The 24,438-nt window shown below is 48.5% G+C and overlaps 1 protein-coding gene across 1 annotated transcript in view; it reads left to right on the plus strand.

Annotated features, from left to right (window-relative positions):
• LOC127572138 (plexin-A1-like) overlaps window positions 1–24,438 on the plus strand; it is a 456,000-nt gene that overhangs the window by 56,586 nt on the left and 374,976 nt on the right. Inside the window, 1 exon segment of the mRNA XM_052019089.1 lies at window positions 19,590–20,888. Within this exon segment, the coding sequence (XP_051875049.1) occupies window positions 19,713–20,888 (1,176 nt within the window). The 5' untranslated portion in view covers window positions 19,590–19,712.

Raw genomic sequence — 24,438 nt, forward strand, 5'->3', positions numbered from 1 at the left:
ATGGACTCTTGACCTCACAATCTACCTTGTCATGGCCTTGCACTTTATCGTCTGCCTGCACTGCACTTTCTATGTAACTGTAACACTTTATTCTACATTCTGTTATTTTCCCTTGTACTACCTCGATGCACTGACGTGGTGAAATGATCTGTATGGATGGCATGCAAAACAAAGTTTTCACTGTACCTCGGTACATGTGACAATAATAAACCAATTCACTTCATTTGGTCTGTTGGCGTTCTATACCTTGGCAATTTAAGTACTTGTCTGGATGCCTAAATGTTAAGAGTACCTGCTCCCACCACCACCACCTGGGCAGTGTGTGCAAACTCCACACTGACAGCACCAGAGGTCAGGATCGAACTCGGCTCTACCAACTGTGCCACTGGGCTGCTTACAACCCTGGTGTCCTGGCCTGGCCTGAGCCTCCATGTGACTCCCATCCCAGATCAACACCAACATTTCTTTTGTGGGGGAGAAAACTCCCCTCTCTGATCTAATAATAACACAGAAGGCTAAACTTGCAACAGAACTGCGCAGAAAACGGGCTCCCTGAAATGGTTGCATGTGATTGTTGAGTCTGAAATACTGCACTGTGCCCAGGAGGAAGATGAGGTGGGTATTCCTCAAGCCCGTGTTGACCCTTGTTGTACACAGTCCTGGAGGTCACAGACAGACAAGTCAGAGGGAGGTGGGATGGGGAACTGGTGTCTGTGGAGCTGCTGTGAGACTCTCAGGCTCTCTGATATCCCTGGGACAGAATCATAGAGTAATAAGGGCAGCACAGATACAGGCCATTTGGCCCACGGAGTGCATACTCACCTTTTTAAACAACTATTTACACTAATCCCATTTTATTCAGAATTTGCCGTCCTCCATTTCCCCCTGGACTCTACTACCCACACACTGAGGGCAATTTACAGTGGTTTATTAACCTTGGTCCTTGCCCAGTGGTAAATTCATCTTGGTCGGCATGGGCAAGTTGGGCCGAAAGGCCTGTTTCCGTGCTGTATTACTCCATGTGATAAGCTATCAACTGCACAACTTTTGGATGTGGGATGAAACCGGCGCACCCGGGGGGGGGGGGGGGATCCTATGCAGTCACAGGGAGAACGTGAAAACTCCACACTGACAGCGCCGGAGATCAGGATTGAACCCGGCTCTACCAACTGCGCCACCGGGCCACCCACAACCCTGGTGTCCTGGACTGGCCTTGTCTGGTCTGAGCCTCCATGTGACTCCTGTCCCAGATCAACATGTGTAACTCCTGCCCTTGGAACATAGAACACAGTACATTACAGCGCAGTACAGGCCCCTCAGCCCATGACATTGTGCCGACATTTTATCCTGCTCTGAGATCTCTCTAACCCTTCCCTCCCACATAGCCCCCTATTTTTCTATCATTCTTGTGTCTATCTAAGAGTCTCTTAAATGTCCCTAATGTATCTGCCCCCACAACCTCCGCAGGCAGTGCATTCCACACACCCACCACTCTCTCTGTAAAAAAAAAACTTACCCCTGACATCCCCCTTATCCCCCCTCCGATCACCTTAAAATTATGCCCCTTCATGTTAGCCATTGTCACCCTGGGAAAAAGTCTCTGACTGTCCGCTCGATCTATGCCTCTTATCATCTTGTACACCTCTATCAGGTCACCTCTCATCCTCCTCCTCTCCAAAGAGAAAAGCCCTAACTCGCTCAACCTATCCTCATAAGACGTGCTCTCCAATCCAGGCAGCATCGTGGTAAATCTTGTCTGCACCCTCTCTAAAGCTTCCACATCCTTCCTATAACGAGGTGACCAAAACTGAACACAATACTCCAAGTGTGGTCTGACCAGAGTTCTATAGAGCTGCAACAGTAGCACAGTGAGTCCAGTTAGCTCTGTCCGTGGGGGAGGGTGTTAAACCCGGGGCCTTATTTTGAGTTTGAGTGAGTTCTGAACTGAACGGTGAAGGCACTTGCAGCAGGTAACTGGTTTATTATTGTCACACGAACCAAGATACAATGGAAAAGCTTTTGTTTGCGTGCTATCCAGGCTGATCGTTCCATGCATAAGTACATCGAGTTAGTACAAAAGGAAAATGGAGCAGAATGCAGGACAAACAATCTACTGGAGGAACTCAGCGGGTCGAGCAGCATCTGTGGGGGGGGGGGGAGGGGGAAAGGAATTGCTGATGTTTCGGGTCGAAACCGTGCATCAGGACTGTTGCAGAATATAATGTGACAGCTACAAAGGAAGTACAGTGCAGGTAGACAATAAGGTGCAAGGGCCACGACGAGGTAGATTGTGAGGTCAAGAGATCATCTTTGTCGTACAAGAGGCAGGGCACATCTTGAAGTCAGAATTAAACGAGCAGAATGTTTTGTGCAGTGGAAGGGGCTGAAGGAAGTTCTGTACGAAGAGTCTAAGGGACTTGAAAAGGGATAACAACTCTGCAGTGTATATTAGCGTAACTTTAAGAACTGTATGTACCGCATGGTGTGACCTTCGCAGATTATTGCACAAGACAGTGCTGTTTGTTTGGGGGATGGCGTCCTTCAGTAAAGGACGTTCTGTTATTAGCTCTGCCCAGTCTGAGTGATGGTATGTACAGATGTGGTGGGACTGACTGACGAGAGCAAAGGGTGGCCCAAGATTGGGGTTCAAGGCTTGTGATGGTGTGGAGGTCTAGCTGTGCTGTCTTGCAGTGAGTTCACTGCTGTTTAGAATCAAAAAGTTAACCATCAAGCACTCTTTAATATTATTCTCCCTGCATTTCCATTGACTCCACTACTCATCTGCACACCAGGGGCAATTTGCAGTGGCCAATTAAACTACCAACCAGCACGTCTCTGGGATGTGGGAGGAAATGGCTGCAGGGAGAGCGTGCAAGCTCCATGCAGGCAGCGCTGGAGGTCGGGATCGAACCTGGGTCTCTGGAGCTGCGAGGCAGCACCTCTACCATCTGTGCTGCTGCGGTTTTAATTTGGGAGGCTGCTGAGAAATGGAACGGAATTCAGGAGAAGCTGCTTTCAGCCGAGAGCGGTGGAGAAGAGGTGGATGTGTTTAAAGGGGAGAAGAACATGAGGGAATAAAGTCAGAAACAGCTGTAAATACTCAGCAGGTCAGGCAGCATCCGTGGGGGGAGAGAGAGAGAGAAGCAGAGTTAACGATGGGGACTGCTGGGAGTGTCACATTTTGGATGATATCCTGACGAACAGTCTTCAACCTGAAACATTACCTGCTTCTCTCCTCGTGGACACTGCCTGACCTGCTGAGTGTTTCTGACAGCTTCTGCTGTTACGACAGGCGGTGCTGCTTAGAATCAAGGTAGTGAAATGCAGGCTTGACCCTTGGAGTTGCCTTTAGCTCGCAGAATCTGCAGAGGCTCCAGCCTTTCCTCTTGAGCTGCTGCCATTTCAAGGTTCCAGTGCTAGAGATTTGAGCCCAAAATCCCCGGGTGGCGCAGCTGGTAGAGCTGCTGCCTCGCAGCGCCAGAGACCCGGGAAGCCTGAAGTCCCACACCACCAGGTTCAGGAACAGCTACTTTCCTACAACCATCAGGTTCTTGATCCGACCTGCACAACCCCAACCCTACCTCAGCAACGGAACACGATGGACCACCTCTTGCAGTACTGTGGACTTGTTCTGTATGTTTTTTTTTGTCCTGTTTTGCACACTTTTTCTCTTCACTGTCTTGTTCTGTGTGTTGTCTGTACCTACGTGCCTGTGATGCTGCTGTAAGCAAGTTTTTCCTTGTACCTGTACCTCACCGCACTTGTGCATGTGACAATAAACTCGACTTGACTTGGATGTGTGCTCACAGGTTGGCATGGACGTTTTGGGCTGAGTGGCCTGTTTCTATGCTGTGTAATTCTGACTCCAATAATTAGAGATGCTTATAACAGTGGTACTGTCGGACCAAAATTGGGTTAAATCTTAGGACAGATCAAAGGGCTTTAAGGTGCATCAAATGAGGAGAAACAGTTCTAGGCAGGGATTTCTCGAGCTTGGAGCATGCCCGGTAATGTCAGAGCCAACAAAGTAACAGAACAGCTACTTGGAAGAATTTGGTTGGCTGCGTTGCACTTTTAGGAGGGCATGAGATTTGTAGGGTTGTGATCTCTTCTGAATGGCAGCTAACATCATTTAAAATGGGCTTGCAGCATCTGGTGAGCTGCCCCAACGTGACCAGGATCTCACTTCCTAGCCTCCAGTACTGGGAACAGCCTGTGTTCCCAGCCTGAGGAGGTGCTGGTGACATCATTGAAAGAAAGCTATTTATGAATGTGTTGTGCAATTCGGGAAAAATTCTCAAGTGCACTCCTCGTCGTGTGAAGCTGTTTGAGGTGACATTACAGTCAGTTTGCAAAGGCAACAATTAGATGAGGTGGGGTTTGCACGTTCTCCCCGTGACCCTGTGGTCTCCTCCGCGGGATCTGGTTTCCTTCCACTCCTCCCCAAAGATGTGAGGGTTGGTTAAGCGGTGGTGTGGGTGGCAGGAGAATTGGGGGCGCTAATGGGCATGGGTTAGAGAGAGTAACTCAGAGATGCAAGGAAATGAGAGGGAGGGTGTGGAGCTGATGGAATTGCCCTGCTGGGATCTAGCATGAACCCAATGGGCTGACTATTTAGTTTATTGTCATGTATACCAGAGTGCATTGAAATTCCTTGCTTGTTTGAAGTTCGCGGAGTAAACTGTGCACACGTTAAGAATAAATACAAAAGTAAATACAGCAACAAGTGCAAAAAAAAACCAGAATGATGCAAAGATTGTAGTGCAAAAAGAAATGCTGAAGTGACAATAATGGAAGAGGTAGAATGAAGGGGCCGAGAACGTGGCAGCCCCACCGGGAAGGGGATGTGAGAGAGGGGACTGGATCAGGAGTCTTGACAGCAGTGGGGAAGAAGCTGTTCCTGAGTCTGGGCGTCTGGGTTTTCAAGCTCCTGTATCTTCTCCCAGAGAAGATATCCTGAGAAAAGGGAATGGTCAGGGTGGCAGGCATCCTTGACAATACGGGGTTAGCCTTCTCTGTGCATCACACTGAAGGATTCATTATGTATGCGTCTAATGTGCTGTGATCAATGTACCAAACTTGGTCCAAGCCCACGACCCTCTGAGATCTCTGCAGTTTTCCCTGTTGGCCTCTCCGCACACCCGAATTGAATGCTCCATGAGTGGTCGTCTAGCCCTGGGCTCTGGAATTCACTCCCTACCCCCCTGCCCCCTCCTCCACCCCTGACCAAGCTTCGGTTCACGAAATATCTCCCGCGTAGCTGTGTTTGGTTTTGTCTGGGAGCGCTCCCGTAACGCAGCACAGGATGTTTTGCTGTGTCAAATGGGAAAGTTGCCCAGGATGTGATGGGATCCGGAAGCCTGGCTGGGGAGCTGTCTCGGTCCAGAATAGTCTTGGTGACCTCATCACTGGGCACTTGCAAGACAACTTGTCGCAGGTCAAAGTGTTCAGATCGGTCACTTATTGACACTTTGTACTGTTATTGTTTTTACCTGCACTACCTCAATGCACTCCGTACTAACTCAATGGAACTGCACTGTGTAATGAATTGACCTGTACGATCGGTACGCAAGACAAGTTTTTCACTGTACCTCGGTACAAGTGACGGTAATAAACCAATACCAATACCGATTAACGATCCCCATCTTGAGGTGCAGGTAGTGTACATCAGACTTTGCCGTGGTTCTAGGGTGAGTAATAGTTAAGTAGAGGAGCCTTCACTACGTTTGTTCATCTGAACAGTGGAAAAAGTGGGGTAGTTATTATTGACAAAAATCAATCTGCTGGAGGAGCTCAGCGGGTCGAGCAGTATCTCTGGAGGCAAAGGGTTGGTCAGCATTTTGGGTGGAGACCCACAGATGCTGCTTGACCAGCTGAGTTCCTGCAGCAGTTTCTTTTGCTTTTGGGGACAGCATCTGCAGTCTCTTGTGTCCATGCAACTGCTCTGCCCAGGACCGCAAGAAACTGCAGAGGTTGTGGACACAGCTCAGTCCATCATGCAAACCAGCCTCCCCTCCCCTGACTCGGTCTACACTTCCTGCTGCCTCGAGAAAGCAGCCAACATAATCAGGGCCCCCCCCACGCCAGTCGTTCTCTCCTTCCCCCCCTTCCTGTCGGGCAGAAGATACAAAAGCTTGGGAGCACGTACCACCAGAGTTGAGGGCAGTTTCTATCCTACTGTTATCAGACTCTTGGACAGGTCTCTCACATGCTAAAAGATGAACACTTGATCTCCCAATCTACCTCGTTGTGACCCTTGCACTTTATTTGTCTGCCTGCACTGCACTTTCTCTGTAACTGTAACACTATATTCTGCATTCTGTTTTCCTTTTTAACTATCTTGATGTACTTATGTTTGAGAAGGGCAGGCATGGCAGTGTAACAGTTAGTGTAACGCTATTACAGCGCCAGCGACCCGAGTTCAATTCCAGCCACCGTCTGTAAGGAGTTTGTATGTTCTCACCGTGTCTGCGTGGGTTTCCTCCGGGTGCTCCGGTTTCCTCCCACGTTCCAAAGACGTACGGGTTAGGAAGTTGTGGGCATGCTATGTTGGCGCCGGAAGCGTGGCGACACTTGTGGGCTGCCCCCCGAACACTCTACGCAAAAGGTGCATTTCACTGTGTGTTTCAATGTACATGTGACTAATAAAGTTATCTTATTTGTCTGGATGGCACACACACAAAAGCTTTTCACTGTATTTCAGTAAATGTGACAATACTAAACCAGTTCCATGATTATCATTGGAAGTGTCTGAAGTGCATGGATTTTGAGATACCAGCTTGGCCTGTTTGAATTGTGGGATAGACTCGGGCGTGAGAGGTGGCCTGAATGGTTCTCCCCAGCTAGTCTGTGACGGTCTTTCAGATGCGGCGGTTTGGTTAATGCTGAGTTCACGGTGAAGGAGATGGATTATATAGGTCAGGGTCATGGTGGGTTTGGTTCTGAGGTGTGGATTATGGACAGTGTGACTGTCCTTGAGCTGCGTTCAGCACCAGTTGGACCACAGTTGGAGCACTGCATTGCAGTTCTGCTCACCACAGGAAGGATGTGACAGCACTGGGCAGGGTGCAGGGGAGATTTACAAGGATATTGCTAGGGCTGAGGAAGTTTAGTCATTAGGAAAAATTGCCTACGCTGTGCTTGTTTTCTTTGGAACCATAGAATCTAAAAAGAGAATAAATGAGGCATATAAATATTACTCAGGCCCTGGGCAGGGCGAACAGCAACTTCTCTGAACAGAGAGGTCAGTACATAGAACATAGACCATTACAGCACAGTACAGGCCCTTCAGCCCACGATGTTGTGCCGACATTTTATCCTGCTCTAAGATCTATCTAACCCTTCCCTCCCACATAGCCCCCTATTTCTCTATCATTCATGTGTCTATCTAAGAGTCTCTTAAATGTCCTTAATGTACCTGCCCCCACAACCTCTGCTGACAGTGCATTCCACACACCCACCACTCTCTGTGTAAAAAACTTGCCTCTGACATCCCCCTTATACCTTCCTCCAATTATGCCCCCTCGTGTTAGCCATTTTTGCCCTGAGGAAAAAGTCTCTGACTGTCCACTCTGTCTATGCCTCTTATCATCTTGAACACCTCTATCAAGTCGCCTCTCATCCTCCTCCTCTCCAAAGAGAAAAGCCCTAGCTCACCAATTAGCTGTCCAATCCAGTCCAATCCAGGCAGCATCCTGGTAAATCTCCTTTGCACCCTCTTTAAAGCTTCCACATCCTTTCTATAATGAGGTGACCAGAATTGAACACAATACTCCAAGTGTGGTCTAACTATAGAGCTGCAACATCACCTCGCTGCTCTTGAACTCAATACCCTGACTACTGAAGGCCAACACACCATATGCCTTCTTAACAAACCTATCGACCTGCATGGCAACCTTGAGGGATCTATGGATGTGGACCCCAAGATCTCTCTGTTCCTCCACACTGCTAAGAGTCCTGCCATTAACCATGTATTCTGCCTTCAAATTTGATCTCCCAAAGTGTATCACTTCACACTTTTCCAGGTTGAACTCCATAACTGGGGAACGTAGAATTGAAGTGATCGGTGGCAAGGAAGGAGCAGACAATTGTTTTCCATTGACCGGGTGGTGGAGTTTGGAACTGGCTGCAGGTCCTCCCCAGAACGCCTGACTTACGGACAGTCTGTACACATGAACAAGCGTTTGGGAGACCGGCGGGGTGGATTTGCCGGCTGCTGCTGGGCTCCAGGCGTCTTCTGCCGGGTGGGAATTTGGTTTGTGGCTGCATTTATGACTTGCAACCTGTTCGGGTTACGGACAGATGAGCAGAACCTGGAAGTGGGCACAGGAACCCTCCCCTCTGTAATGGGACCATAGCTCCAGATCTGGGAGGTGGGATGAGGCTTTATCTCCCTGGCACAGCCTCCATAGCTAAATTCTTCATGAATTTCTAATTCTCTGTGATTTACAGGTAGCCTTTAGAATCGTTTATTGCTCCCCAAAGCCGCGATTTATGGGGGAATCGTCATGGTTCAAATGACTCGGCACTTAACATCTTAGTCTGAAGTTCATGGGTTCAAATCCTACTCTGGATATTTGAATACAACATCTCGGCTGCTATGTTACTACGGTACTGAGGGAGTGCTGTCTGCCTCTTGGGTCCAACAGAACAGGAGATTTTGCCCTGTTTGCTGGGGTCAACATATATCCCTTGGTCAATATTACCAGAACTCATTGTCCTGGTCCAACCGTGTAGACGCCTTGGTCAAGAAAGCTCATCAGCGCCTCTACTTCTTTAGGAGGCTAAAGAAATTTGACATGTCCTCATTGACTTCCACCAATTTTTAGTGACGCACCATAGAAAGCATCCGATTCGGATGCATCACGGTTTGGTATGGCAACTGCTCTGCCCGTGACCCCAAACTGCAGAGAGTTGTGGACACAGCTCAGCACATCACAGAAACCGGCCTCGCCATGGATTCTGTCTACACTTCTCGCTGCCTCGGTAAAGCAGCCAGCATAATCAAAGACCCCACCCACCCTGGACATTCTCTCTTCTCCCCCCTCCCATCGGGCAGAAGATACAAAAGCCTGAAAACACATACCACCAGGCTCAAGGACAGCTTCTATCCTGCTGTTATAAGACTATTGAATGGACCTCTTGTACGATAAGATGGACTCTTGATCCCTCAAATCTACCTCGTTATGACCTTACACCTTATTGTCTGCCTGCACTGCACTTTCTCTGTAACTGTAACACTTTATTCTGCATTCTGTTATTGTTTCCCCTTGTACTACCTTGATGTACTGATGTGATGGATTGATCTGTATGGATGGCATGCAAAACACTTTCTCACTGACCTTGGTACATGTGACAATAATAAACCAATTTACCTCTGTGTGGGAGCTTGCTGACGAGACTTAAGAAGGACAGCAATAGGTCACTTGGGCCCGCGATAAGATCACGATGGGTCTAATTGGAGCTCCGCTGGTGTGACTGATCCCTGTAACCTCACCCCACTCTGGTCCAAAAGTACTTGGCAAAATGACAATGGCTAACACGAGTGGACATAATTTTCAGGTGATTGGAGGAAGGTATAAGGGGGAATGTCAGGGGTAAGTTTTTTTACACAGAGAGTGCTGGGTGCGTGGAACGTGCTGTCGGCAGAGGTTGTGGGGGCAGATACATTAGGGTCATTTAAGAGACTCTTAGATAGACACATGAATGATAAAGAAATGGGGGGCTATGTGGGAGGGAAGGGTTAGATAGATGTTAGAGGAGGATAAAACGTCGGCACAACATTGTGGGCTGAAGGGCCTGTGCTGTAATGGTCTATGTTCTACTTTGCTGGGTTAGGGTTGTTCTGAAGTCGTGAACGGCACTACAGGAATGCATGTCTATATTTGTACAGTGAGCCAAGGTTTGTGTGAGCGATATCAGTTGTACAAGGACCTCTTCTTCCATAACAAACCCTTGTGCGGTCCACATGATGCAGATTATTGCATCTTTCCTGATAACTTCCTAATCTCTCCCGCCTGGCGCATGGGCTGTGAGTTGGAAGGTCACAGAAATTCCTGATGCAACTTTTGACTGCATTTCCTCTTCCTCTTTTTCCAATCCTTGCCGCCCACCCCCCCCCCCCCCCCCCCCCCTCCCCAACTCCCAGTTCTGACTAAGGGCCTTTGAACTGAAATGTTAACTCGGTTTCTCTTCCCACACATACGGCCTGACCTGTGCTTCCAGCATCTTCTGTTTTTGTATTTACATTTCCAGTAGCTGCGGTTTTTAAATTTTTTTCTTCATGGTAGTACAGTCCACGCTCCCTGAGGGCCAGGATTGGTGCAGTGTCCCAGCTGAAGACTGTCAGATGATTTATAAAGGTGCAGCATAACTAACTTCTGTCCCCGGTCTCTGTTGATAAAACCAACAGTCCCTGCGTATTTTTAACTGCCTCACCTTGTACTGCAGCCAACGATTTGTACGTGAGTGGGAATTCCTGTAATTACAGGTATGTTAGCACAGCGGTTTTCTTGGTAAAAATCCAGAACCCTGGATTAATAATCTGGAGACAAGTTTGAATCCCACCATGGCTACTGTGCCATCAATTTATTTAATAAACGGCAATAAAATAGTATCCTTAAGGCTGAACTTGAAACTTTTTTTTGTCAATTTAAGAAGAAAAAATCTGGTTCACTAAAGTCCTTAAAGGTACAAGTAATGTCCTTGCCCACTGACCCAGACTAGAATCATGGAGAATAGGAACAGGAGTAGGTCATTAAGCCCTTGAGTCTGAGCTGCCATTTAATAGAATTACATAGAACATAGAACAGTACAGCACAATGTAGGCCCTTCGGCCCACAATGTTGTGCCAACCTTTAAACCTCGCCTAAGACTATCTAACCTCTTCCTCCCACATATCCCTCTATTTTAAATTCCTCCATATGCTTATCTGGCAATGTCTTGAATTTGACCAACGTACCTGCCTCCACCACCACCCCAGGCAGCGCATTCCATGCCCCAACCACTCTCTGGGTAAAAAAACTTCATCTGATATCTCCCTTGAACTTCCCACCCATTACTTTAAAGCCATGCCCTCTTATATTGAGCACTGGTGCCCTGGGAAAGAGGCGCTGGCTGTCCACTCTATCTATTCCTCTTAATATTTTGTACACCTCTATCTTGTCTCCTCTCATCCTCCTTCTCTCCAAAGAGTAAAGCCCGAGCTCCCTTAGTCTCTCCTCATAATGCACACTCTCTAAACCAGGCAGCATCCTGGTAAATCTCCTCTGCACCCTTTCCAACGCTTCCACATCGAGGCGACCAGAACTGGACACAGTACTCCGTGTGGTCTAACCAGAGTTTTATAGAGCTGCATCATTACCTCGCGGCTCTTAAACTCGATCCCTCAACTTATGAAAGCTAATATCCCATAAGCTTTCTTATGTGGCTGGTTCACTGTCAAGGCTGATCCCAAACCCTTTACTCCAGAACCATTGGCAGCAACTTTCTGGACTTCCCAGATGCAAGGCGGTTTGGGATGGGCTACAAACAGAAAGGCACCTGAACAAGCAGAGGGCTGTGGGCCATGTGCAGGTAGATGGGATTCGTTTAAATCGGCATCATGGTCAGCACAGACCTGGTGGGCCGAAGGACCTACTCCTGTGCTGGAGTGTGTTCTATAAATACTGACCTGGTGAGCAACGTCCATGTCCAGTGAAGGAGTTGAGTGAAAGTGAGCACTTGCCGATGGTACAGCAGCTCAAATGTCGGCTTTCATAAGTCGTGGAATTGAGTTGGAGCCGCGAGGTAACGATGCAACTTTACAAAACTCTGGTTAGACCACACTTGGAGTACTGTGTCCAGTTCTGGTCACCTCATTATAGGAAGGATGTGGAAGCGTTGGAGAGGGTGCAGAGGAGATTTACCAGGATGCTGCCTGGTTTAGAGAGTATGCATTATGAGGAGAGACTAAGGGAGCTAGGGCTTTACTCTTTGGAGACAAGGAGGATGAGAGGAGACATGATAGAGGTGCACAAAATATTAGGAGGAATAGATAGAGTGGACAGCCAGCGCCTCTTTCCCAGGGCACCAATGTTCAATACAAGAGGGCATGGCTTTAAAGTAATGGGTGGGAAGTTCAAGGGAGATATCAGAGGAAGGTTTGTTACACAGAGTGGTTGGTGCATGGAATGTGCTGCCTGGGGTGGTGGTGGAGGCAGGTACATTGGTCAAATTCAAGAGATTTATAGATAAGCATATGGAGGAATTTGAAATAGAGGGGTATGTGGGAGGAAGGGATTAAATAATCTTAGGCGAGGTTTAAAGGTCGGCACAACATTGTGGGCCGAAGGGCCTGTATTGTGCTGTACTATTCTATGATTCAATGATTCAAACTACATTCCATCTCTCCAGCCCACCCTCCCCTTGCCTCGACCAATCTCCCATGCACGTGCGAAGAAGCTCCCGATTGACAGGAATTCTCCGCCATCAGGAGGTCGTGTGTTACCACACACAGTTCACTTGCACTTGCCGGTCTTGGAGAGTGTGTTGTATTAGCAAAGCAACAGCCAACTTGAGACAGGCCAAAAAAGTGATTCACTCCTGGCAAGTAGGCTGAGGACACAAGGAATAGAGGGAGTGGGACATTCAGCCCCTGGAATCTGCTCTGCTAGTCATCAAGATCATGGCTGATTCTTCTACCTGAGCACTATTCCTGGCCTATCCCCACTTATTTACAGAACTGGAGAAATCTATTGAACTCTGCTTTGTAAACAATCAGTGATTGAGCCTCCACAGATTCCTAGGGGAGTCAAAGAAATGAACATAAGGCAAAACCAGCTCCATTAAACCATGGTGCCTCTCTTGGGGAACACTGCCATTGTACTGGCTGCGTTGGCCTGGTTTTTGTGTACAATTCCTCGGACTGGGGTTGAAGCCCACTGCCTGCTGAAATGGATGAGATTTGTACCCCGCAGCCAGGTAAATCCCCTTGGGACATTTGGGGTAAATGTGTCTGTCCAATTTTCATAAAATGCCATCTGGTTCATCCACATCTTCATTGGGTTGGAACCTGACATTCTTGTTCCATCTGCGGCCAGAGGTGATTCCAGTCTCAGACCAACATGGTTGACTGTTCTGAAACGAAGGAGCGTCTGAATGGTCCATGGACTACGTCATTATTCCTTTTTTGCACTATTTATTAATCAAAATAGATGTATTCTCACTGACTTATGTCATGAAATTTGTTGTTTTGTGGCAGCAGTACAGTGCAAAGACATAAAATTACTGTAAATTACAAAATAGTGCAAAAAAAATAACAAAGTAGTGTTCATGGACCGTTCAGAAATCTGATGGTGGAGGGGAAGAAGCTATTCCTGAGTCATTGAGTGTGGGTCTTCAGGCTCCTGTACCGATGGTAGTAACGACAAGAGGCCATGTCTCGGATGGTGAGGGTCCTTCGTGATGGATGCCGCCTTCTTGAGGCGCCGCCTCTTGAAGATGTCCTTGATGGTGGGGAGGGTTGTGCCCGTGATGGAGCTGGCTGAGTCTACAACCCTCTGCAGCCTCTTGTGCATTGGAGCCTCCATACCAGGCGGTGATGCAACCAGTCAGAATGCTCTCCACTGTACATCTATAGAAATTTGAAAGATTTGAAAAAAAGTACCACATCTAAAACTCCTAATGAAGTAGAGCCGCTGGAGTGCCTTCTTCGTGATTGCATCAATGTGTTGGGCCCAAGGTAGATCCTCCGAGATGTTGACGCCCAGGAACTTGAAGCTGCTCACCCTTTCCACCGCTGACCCCTCGATGAGGACTGGTGTGTGTTCTCCCGACTTCCCCTTCCTGAGGTCCACAATCAATTTATAGTAATTTTATGTCTTTGCACTGTACTGCTGCAGCAAAACAACAAATTTCACATCATATAAGTCCATGATAATAAATGTGCTTCTGATTTAGCAAGTCTTCTGGTCAGGGGGAGAACGGCAGTAATGTCCTTACCCAGTTTTAATAACGTTCCAATAATTAAAAATGACAGAGTGCCAGTGGAAGATGTTTAAGGCAGGTTGGACGTTTATTGTGTTGAGCGGGACTGATCTAGGATCCGGGATGATCCTTCCTTGGAATTGTGTTGATCTCAGAAAGTATTCCCTGCCTCAATTATTTATAAAAACCTTTCGATGTTTGGTTTAATCTTCTTGTTGGATGCATGAGATCTGTATATTGGGAAGCGGATCAATAGAACAGCAAAGTGCTGGCCGGTTTTATCTCCAGTATCTTCCTTAATGTTGTCAAAGCCAATTATTCTCTCGGGCAACTGGCCAGAGACTAAATATAAAGAGAGAGAGAGAGAGAGAGAGAGAGAGAGAGACTGGGTCCTGTTACCAGACGCACAGCAGAGACTTGAGTCTTTGTGACGTTTGTAAAAGTGTGTGCTGTGCCTTTAACGGACACTTGCATCAAATTCTGAGTCACTCACAGAGTGCAGAGGTTTATAGAGTTATACAACACCAGAACAGGCCCTTCAGCCCATCTCGTCTGTGCCGACCAAGATGTCACCAAGGTCCCATTTGCCTGCATTTGGCCCATATCCTTCTCAGCCTTTCCTATCCACGTGCCTGTCCAAATGTCTTTTCAACCTTGTAATTGTACCCACCTTGACCCCTTCCTCTGGCAGCTCGTTCCGTATACTCACCACCCTCTGTGTGGGAAAAAGTTGCTGCTCAGGCCCCCTTTAAATCTTTCCCCTCTCACCTTAAACACGCCCTCTAGTTTTAGAATCCCGTACCCTGGGGAAAAGACTGATTATCCACCTTATCTATGCCCCTCATGATTTTATGTACCTGTGGGACATCTACCCCCTCTGTCAAGGTGGCTGCTGTATAATGGACCTTCTCCGAAACATTTAGAGATGTTCATTTCATTAATGGTGATTAACAGGAATAGCTGTAAGTGATTCACCCCCCTCCCTTGTTCTACCCTGGGACGTCAGAGCTTGCCTCTTGCTGAACACCATTTACCACCTTTTAGTCCACTTTGCTCATTTCATTTTTTTAAAAATTAAAACTCCTTGACAATGCTCTTGAAAATTTGATTTGTCTCCTTGTACAGAATCTGCAAAAGTTTTAAATTGATGTTAAATTACGTCAAATATTGACAGCCTGCAGTGAACAGAAAGGACCCCTTTCTCTGGACAGAAGTCAGTAACTTGGGGGCACAGATTTAAGGTAGTTTAGAGCTGAGGGGTGAAAGCCTGGCCTTTGTGTAATCAGGCTTGTTGGACATGTCCCACAGCGCTGCTATTAGCAACACATAGCAAGATAAGCTTCTCTGCCTGTGCTTCGAACTGCCATAACAGAACTGACATACAGAGGAATCTTCGGGTGCAAATCCATAACTCCCTGAAAGTGGCCACACAAATAGAGAAGGTGGTAAAGGTGGTGTACGGCATGCTTGCCTTCATGGCTGAGGGCATAGAGTATAAGAGTCAGGACGTCACGTTGCAGCTGTATAAAACATTAGTTAGGCCGCACTTGGAGCATTGTGTGCAGTTCTGGTTGCCCCCATTACAGGAAGGATGTGGAGGCTTTGCAGAAGAGGTTCACCAGGATGCTGCCTGGATCAGAGGGTGTTACCTATAAGGAGAGGTTGGACGAACTTGGGTTGTTTTCTCTGGAGCGTTGGAGGCTGAGGGGAGACCTGATAGAAGTTTTTAAAATTATGAGAGGCATGGATAGGGTGGACAGACAGAATCTTTTTCTCAGGGCAGAAATGTCAAATACTAGAGGGCATAGCTTTAAGGTGAGAGGAGAATTTAAAGAAGGTGTGCGGGTTGAGTTCTTTTACACAGAGTCGTAGGTGCCTGGAACGGGCTGCCAGGGGTGGTGGGGGGAATAGACATGATAGTGGTGTTCAGGAGGCTTTTAGATAGGTACACGAATACGTAGGGAATGGAGGGATATGGATCGTTTGCAGGCAGAAGGGATTAGTTTAATTTGGTTTCATGCTTTACGCAGACATCGTGGGCCGAAGGGCCTGTTCTGTGCTGTACTGTTCTACTAACCCATTTGGTCTTGCCCTATCAGAGAGATTCCCACTGTTGTCACCCTCCAACCCTTCTCTACCACTAAAAACTAACTTTGTTTTTCTCTTTCCCTGTTCCGGTGAAGAGTCTCAGACCTGTATCTCTATCTACAGATGCTGCCTGACCTGCTAAGTGTTTCCAGAATTTTTTACTATTTATTTTGAGGTAGGAGTGGGGTGGGACCCCACACTGCACTGCCTGAAGGGGTGGTGGACACAGAAAGCCTGAGCACACCAAGTACCAGCTGCATGAGGAACTTGAAGCGCATCACACAAGGCGTTGGACCAAGGGTTGGGCTCGGTCTTGATAGCTCTTTTTGTAGGGCTGGCATGACAATAATGGGCTGAATGGTCTTCTCCTGCACCCTAGATTTCTGGAGCTGTGCTATCTGAGCTACCTTGTGCAAATTGACACTCCACCACCCCCCCCCCACCTACCCATCTCACGTCATCGAGATGTCCTTCCAAACCTTCCTCCCACTGTCGTCATCTTCTTGTGGGGGGCAAGTTCCACGTCCTTGCTACTCTCTTGGGAAGGAAGTCCCTCCTGGTTCCCGTAGGTGCTTTCATTGATGAGTTCTGTCTTTAGTCTTGGGCTGAAGCATCTGCTCAGTTCAGTATTGAGTCCTCTCACCTTGGTCATCCCTCGGCCTCCTCTTGAACCGGATGCCCACTTGAATCGAGGCTGAGGGGATCGGTGACGGCTGCTAATCACCGTGAGTCAATGTGCCATTCCTCGGAGAATGGTGCAGAGTTTGGGGCAGTTTTATTATTCCAACTTTAGCGGGACCTGATCCCAGATTTATTGGATGTGGCAGAAGGACCAGAGGGGACGTGAGGGGAGGCAGATCAGTTTGTAACTCTTGAAAGGGAGCCTGATAAAAATGCTTGAAAATGTAGGTGGGGGAGGTTGCAGGGATGTGGGGGAAAGAGCAGGGACTTGGGAGGAATTGGAGAGCATCCCTCATGATCAAACCTTCCTATTAGAAACACTTGTGTAACAGGAGTTCACTGAACGGGTCTCTGTCTCCTGCACTCAGCAGCGGAAAGCTGAAAGATTAACTTGCTCTCTACACCTCTCAGAAATTGTGGTTCCCACCTTGGGTTTATTCCACAATATAACAATAAATTAGGCTGATCTGATTGAAACTTCATCTCCTTATTCCTATTTACTTGTACGTTGCTTATTAATTATAGAACATAGAACAGCACAGGAACAGGCCCTTCAGCCCTCAATATCTGCGCCGAAAATGATGCCAAATTAAACTAATCCCTTCTGCCTGCACATGATCCATACCCCTCCATTCCCTGCACATTCATGTGTCTATCTAACAGCCTCTGAAACTCCACCATTGTATCTGCATCCGCCACCACCACTGGCAACCCGTTCCAGGCACCCACCACTCTCTGTGTAGAAAACTCGCCCCTGACATCTCCCTTAACTTTCCCCCTCTCACCTTAAGTGCATGCTTTCTAGTATTTGACATTTCTACCCTGGGGAGAAAGATTCTGTCTGTCTACCCTATCTATGCCTCTCATAATTTTAAACTTCCATCAGGTCTCCCCTCAGCCTCTGATTTTCCAGAGAAAACAGCCCATATTTGTCCAAACTCTCCTTGTAGCTCATACCCTCTCTAATCCAGGCAGCATCCTGGTGAACCTCTTCTGCACCGTCTCCAAAGTTTCCACATCCTTGCGATGGGGCAACCAGAAATTTATATTGCAGCATTTCCATAGCTCTTGTTTTCCCAGGTAATTTTAAAGACCTTGAGATAGTTTACACTTCTGGATTTTTTTTTGCTTGTGCCAATGCCCCACAGTCTAATCTCCAATTCCTCTCGACACCAGGCTAGTCCAGGAGGGGTCAAAGTGGCTGCGGTTTTAATTTCTCCTTTTTGAAATTAAACACAATTCCTTATTCGTGGAAGTTGTCTCAATGAGTACAGGGAAACCGAAGTGTCTGTTAAACTGCAACGCAAGCAGAATTTGATTCTGTCTTGTGTTTTACAGTGATTCCTGGGCTCGATTTTTATTGAGCATTGCCGTGACATTGCCTCGAATTCCCCTGAGCAGGCCTGATTGCCTTCTGCTTCCTTGACCGGAAATGAATGAGATTATTTATAGAGCCTCGGTGGAGACTGATGCAAGGTTGGGTTTCACCCATCAGTGGATTCGTTGCATACAGCTGAAAATGTAGAGATCGTGGATCACCGAATCTGAATGCACATTCCTTTGGACCTGGCTGTCTGCCAAGTTGCCTGTACATGACTTTGACCCTCGGTATCACTGTAACCTCACGAGCTCACTGGGACTCCTACATCTTGCCTCTTCCTTTGCTCCCCTGCTGTACGAATCACAGCTTTGGCAATATAAAGTAGAGGGTACATTCCTGACAGGACTTCAACATCAGAGAGATTTGGGTTAGTTTGTTGAAAGTTGCAGGGCAGGTTGAGAAACTGGGTAAAGCATTTGGGTTTCTTGGTTTAAGAAGTACAGGGATTTCGTTAAGGCATTCAGGAACCTGGGCTTAATGGAGAATTAAGTCGTGCGTCCCATTCCGGGCAACACACTTTAGCAGAGATGTGAAGGGTTTGGAGGGGGTGCAGAAGATATTTAGTACGATGGTCATGAAGGTGAGGGCCTTCCGTTATGGGAACAGACTAGAGAAGCTGGGGTTGCTCTCCCTGGGACCCCAGCGCCCCCCCCCCCCCCGCCGGTTATTCTGCCTTCTGCCCTCTTCCTTTCCAGTCGTGATGAAGGGTCTTGGTCTGAACCGTCGACTGTTCATCCCCTCCGTGGATGCTGCCTGACCTGCTGAGTTCCTCCAGCAGATTGTTTAGTGGTCTAAGATAAGATATCTTTATTAGTCACATGTACATCGAAACACACAGTGCACTGCATCTTTTGCGGAGAGTGTTCTGGGGGCAGCCCGCAAGTGTCGCCACGCTTCCGGCGCCAACATAGCATGCCCACAACTTCCTAACCCGTACGTTTTTGGAATGTGGGAGGAAACCGGAGCACCCGGAGGAAACCCACGCAGACACAAGGAAAACATACAAACTCCTTACAGACAGTGGCCGGAATTGAACCCGGGTCTCTGGCGCTGTAATAGCGTTAAGCTAACTGCTACACTTGGTACAAGTTTCATGAATCCTTGTGCTGAAGAAGGCCATTCGGCCCATCAAGCGTACCCCAGCACTTGGATCACTCCCACTCCTCCCGTATTCTCCCTTGCGCACGCTCATTACCGTTCACCCCATTCCCTCGCCAGCCACCAATTTACGCCGGCCAATCAGCCTCTCACCTATCTTTGGGATGTGGGAGGAAATGAGGCAATGGGAGAACGTGCAAACTCCACACAGACCGTGAGACATAGGAGCAGAATCAGGCCGTTCGGCTCATTGAGTCTGCTCATTTGAGATAGCACCGGAGGTCGGGATTTAACCTGGGTCTCTGGCTGTCTGCCTGCTCTGTGGTGGCTGGGTTGACTGTGATCCGCTTCTAACGAGGCTCTCCTTCACTTGCAGCGTCAGCCGTCTCTCCAGCTGGGAGGATGACATAGATGAGGGGTTCCGAGCAAGTGGTCTTGCAGGGTATATTTCTTCCGAGCGGTGGTAGGAGGCAAGAGAGAGACGGCGCCGGAGAAAGCAATGACGGCGCTATCCGGCGGCAGCTGCTGGGCCCAGTACCTGTGGACGTTCCAAGTCGTGTCCCACTTGGCCCTCGTTGCCCCGGCGACCGGGGCCCAGCCCCTCTTCAGGACCTTCAACATCACCGACACCAGCCTCACCCACTTGGCGGTCCACGAGAAAACCGGCGTGGTCTATGTGGGGGCCATCGACAGGATCTACAAGCTGGCAGACAACTTGACCGTGCTGCGCTCACATGTGACGGGCCCCGTGGAAGACAACGAGAGGTGCTACCCTCCGCCCAGTGTACAGTCCTGTCCCCACCCCCTTACCCTCACCCGCAATGTCAACAAGCTCCTGCTCATCGACTACACCCAGAACCGGCTGATCGCCTGCGGCAGCACCTTCCAGGGAATCTGCCAGTTCCTCCGTCTGGATGACCTCTTCAAGCTCGGCGAGCCCCACCACCGCAAGGAGCACTACCTGTCCAGCGTCAACGAAGCCGCCACCATGTCGGGCGTGATCATCGCCGGCCCCAACGGTACCAACAACAAGCTGTTCATCGGCACGCCCATCGACGGCAAGTCTGAGTACTTCCCCACCCTTTCCAGCCGTAAGCTGATGGTCAACGAGGAGAACGCGGAGATGTTCGGCTTCGTCTATCAGGACGAGTTTGTGTCGTCCCAGCTGAAAATCCCGTCGGACACCCTCTCCAAATTCCCGGCCTTCGACATCTATTACATCTACAGCTTCAGCAGCGAGCAGTTCGTTTACTACCTGACCCTTCAACTTGACACCCAGCTGACGTCGCCCGATTCGAGCGGCGAGCAGTTCTTCACCTCGAAGATCGTCCGGCTGTGCGTGGGTGACCCCAAGTTTTACTCTTACGTCGAGTTTCCCATCGGTTGCCTGAAAGACGGCGTGGAGTATCGGCTCATTCAAGATGCCTACCTGGCCAAGCCGGGCAAGTTCCTGGCTCGCTCCCTGAAGGTGTCTGAGAAGGAGGATATCCTCTTCACCGTCTTTTCCCAAGGGCAGAAGAACCGGATGAAACCGCCCAAGGAGTCGGCTCTTTGCCTGTTCACGTTGAGGAAAATCAAGGAGAAGATTAAGGAGAGGATCCAATCCTGCTACAGGGGGGAAGGGAAGCTCTCGTTGCCCTGGCTGCTCAACAAGGAACTGGCCTGTATTAATTCCGTGAGTACCAAACTTTGACTATTTTCCAAATTCCGCGTGGACTTCCTCCGGCTGTTCTGGTTTCCTCGAAGCCGTGGGCGGGTAGGTGGAATTAGAAATGGAATTGGTTTATTATTATCACATGTACCAAGTACAGTGGAAAGACTTTGAAATGGCCGCAGTAAACTGCCCCTGGTGTAGTTGGATGGCAGGAGTCTTGGAGGAGTCAACATAGACCATAAGACCACAAGCCATAGGAGCAGAATTAGGCCATTTGGCCCATAGAGTCTGCTCTGCCATTCAATTGCGGCTGATTTATTTTGCAACCCCGTTCTCCTGCCTTCTTCCCATAACCCTTAACCCCCTTACCAGTCAAGAACCTGACAATCTCGGCCTTAAATGCACCCAGTGATTTGGCCTCCACAGCTGTCTGTGGCAATGAATTCCACAGATTCACCACCCCCTGGCTGAAGAAATTCCTCCTTATCTCAATTCTAAAGGGACGTCCCTTTATTCTGAGGCTTTGTGATCCCAGACATGGAAATGAGATATAAGATAAGGTATCTTTATTAGTCACATGTACATCGAAACGCACAGTGAAATGCGTCTTTTGCATAGAGTGTTCTGAGGGCAGCCCGCAAGTGACGCCACACTTCCGGCGCCAACATAGCATGTCCACAACTTCCCAACCCGTATGTCTTTTGGAATGTGGGAGGAAACCGGAGCACCCGGAGGAAACCCACGCAGACACGAGGAGAACGTACAAACTCCTTACAGACAGCAGCCGGAATTGAACCTGGGTCGCTGGCACTGTAATAGTGTTATGCTAACCGCTACACTACTGAGCATAGGTTACAGGGAAAATCAGCTGGAATGGGATAGCTCTGAGGTGATAGACTGAATGGACTGAATGGCCTTCTATTATGGAGTATAATGCCATTAAGCCGGAAAGAATGCAGAGAAGATTTACGAGGATGCCAGGACTCAAGGGACTGAGTTATAGGGAGAGGTTGGGCAGGCTAGGACTTTTATTCCTTGTAATGTAGCAGACTGAGGGGTGATCTTACAGAGGTGTATAAAATCATGAGGGGGAGAGATCGGGTGAATGCACTCAGTCTTTTTGCCAGGGAAGGGGAGCTAAAAACTTGAGGTCATAGGTTTAAGGAGAGAGGTAAAAGGTTTAAAAGGGACCCAAGGGGCAACATCATACTGAGGGTGGTGCGTATATGGAAAGAGCTGCCAGAGGAAGTGGTAGGGGCGGGTACAATAACAACATTTAAAAGGTACATGGATAGGAGAGGTTTAAAGGGATATGGGCCAAATGCAGGAAAATGGAACTAGCTTGGTTGTCACCATGGATGAGTTGGGCTGAAAGGCCTATTTCCGTGCTGTACTGCTCTCTAACTGTCCTGACACCATCTGTCACATCCTAGCAAGGGCATTTAACTGAAACTTTTCACATGGTGTTAAAACAGGACCCCACAGAGTGAATTAAATTAAGTCAGTTGGTTACTGTGTGTTTATTGGAACATTGCAACGGCAACTGAATGTTAAGGTGGGTTTGTAAGTGTCACTTTTAACCACTTTATTCTGATGCTGTTGTTGTCCTTGTGTGGGGGAGAGAGTGTGGAAGATGCATTTGGAAGGCCGTTGTGAAAGTTCTGGTGTTCTGTGAGTGTGACAGATATCTGTCATAGGAAGGTATAACGGAACTCGATAGGGTAGACGCAGAGTTAATGATCCTCCTGGTTGATGTGCCGAGCCCAGCAGTTATAGTTTCCAAACTGAGGGGTCAGCCGTTTAGGAGAGGTGAGAAGAGGTTGATGAGCCTTCAGAGTTCATGCTCCCAAAGGATCTCAGCCACCAAGTCTATTCAAGGTGGAAATTGAGAGATCCTTGCATATTGAGGGATATGGACTTGGTGCTGGAAATGTGCTAAGGTTAAACGTCAGCCCTGATCTTAGCCATAGATTGATGCAGCCCAATGAGTCCGTGCTATCAACCACCCATAATTCTACTGTAACCCATTTTTTTTCACTCTCCAATCCCATCAACCTTCAGTCTTTCATCCCAATTCTACTGCTCACCTCCACACCAGGGGCAATTAACAGTGGACCATTAACCTACCAGCCCACAATTCTTGTAGAATAGCAGAGCGAGGGTGAAATGAACTACTTTCATGGACAGTCGACATTCCCCTCCACAGATGCTGCCTGACCTGCTGAGTTCCTCCAGCTTTTTGTGTGTTGCTCCTGGTTCCAGTGTCTGAAGTCTCTTGTGTCTCTACTTGTGTAAATCACCGTCCCCCAACACAGCCGCCCCCCCCCCCACCCCCACACTCTCCCAAGTTCCGCACAGTTCCATAATTTCAGAATCAGATTTAAATGACGTGAAATCTGGTTTATATGTTGTGAAATTAGTTGTTTAGTACAGTTGTGAAATTAGTACAGTGCAAAAACATAAAGTTACTATAAATTAACAAAATAAATTGTGCCCAAAAAAGGAATAATGAGGTAGTGTTCATGGACTGTTCAGAAATCTGATGATGGAGGGGAAGAAGCTGTTCCTAAATCGTTGAGTGTGGGTCTTCAGGCTCCTGTACCTCCTCCCAGATGGTAGTAACCAGAAGAGGGCATGTCCCGGATGGTGAGGGTCCTTAATGACGGATGCTGCCTTCTTGAGGCACCGCCTCTTGAAGATGTCCTCGATGGCGGGGAGGGTTGTGCCCTTGATGGAGGTCTACAACTGTGCCTGGATTTCTGAGAGGGGAAACACTGTCACAGCCAGTAGAGCTACTGACTCACTGCTCCGGAGACTTGGGTTCAATCCTGACCTCAGATGCTGTCTGTGTGGAATTTGCATGTTCTCCCTGTGACCGTGTGGGTTTCCTCTAGTTGCTGGCAATATTTTATTGATGGTGATCAGGATGAAGGTGTGTGCTCCTCAACTGATGCTTAGTGATCTCTCACAACCCTAGAGCTTCATTGAGGCAGACATTTTACACCGAGCAAAGGTGGTGCAGCTGATAGAGCCTCAGCCTCACAGCTCCAGAGACCCAGGTTCAATCCCGACCTCGGGCACTGTCTGTGCAGAGTTTGCACGTTCTCCGTGTGACTGCGTGGGTTTCCTCCGGGTACTCTGATTTTGGTTTTCCCCCCACATCCCAAAGACGTGCGGCTTGGTAGGTTGACTGGCCACTGTAAATTGCCCCCAGTTTAGGTGGGTGACGGGAGAGTTGGGGAGATGGACGGGAGAATGGGTTACAGGGAAGTAAGGGATGGGAGGTGGGGAGGTGGAATGGAACCGGTGGGATTGGAAACCAGCATAGACTTGGGGTAAATTATATTGTACTGTAGCCAAACGCGGCGCGTTGCCAAAAGGAGAACTCAGAGACGTGGAGGCTGGGCCGGAGCACACTTTACTGTAACAAGCAAAACGCGCGCAAAAGTACCCGAGAGCCTCTCCAGCGGACGTGATGTAAGATCCCTGCCGGGAGGCCTGCCCCACGGTTAGTCTACGACGCGGTCCCGCGCTTCCTCCCGTGGCCGCCGATGGCGGTTCGAGTCCCGTG

This window comes from Pristis pectinata, chromosome 6 (assembly GCF_009764475.1).
Source record: "Pristis pectinata isolate sPriPec2 chromosome 6, sPriPec2.1.pri, whole genome shotgun sequence".
In the NCBI taxonomy this organism is placed as follows: domain Eukaryota; kingdom Metazoa; phylum Chordata; class Chondrichthyes; order Rhinopristiformes; family Pristidae; genus Pristis; species Pristis pectinata.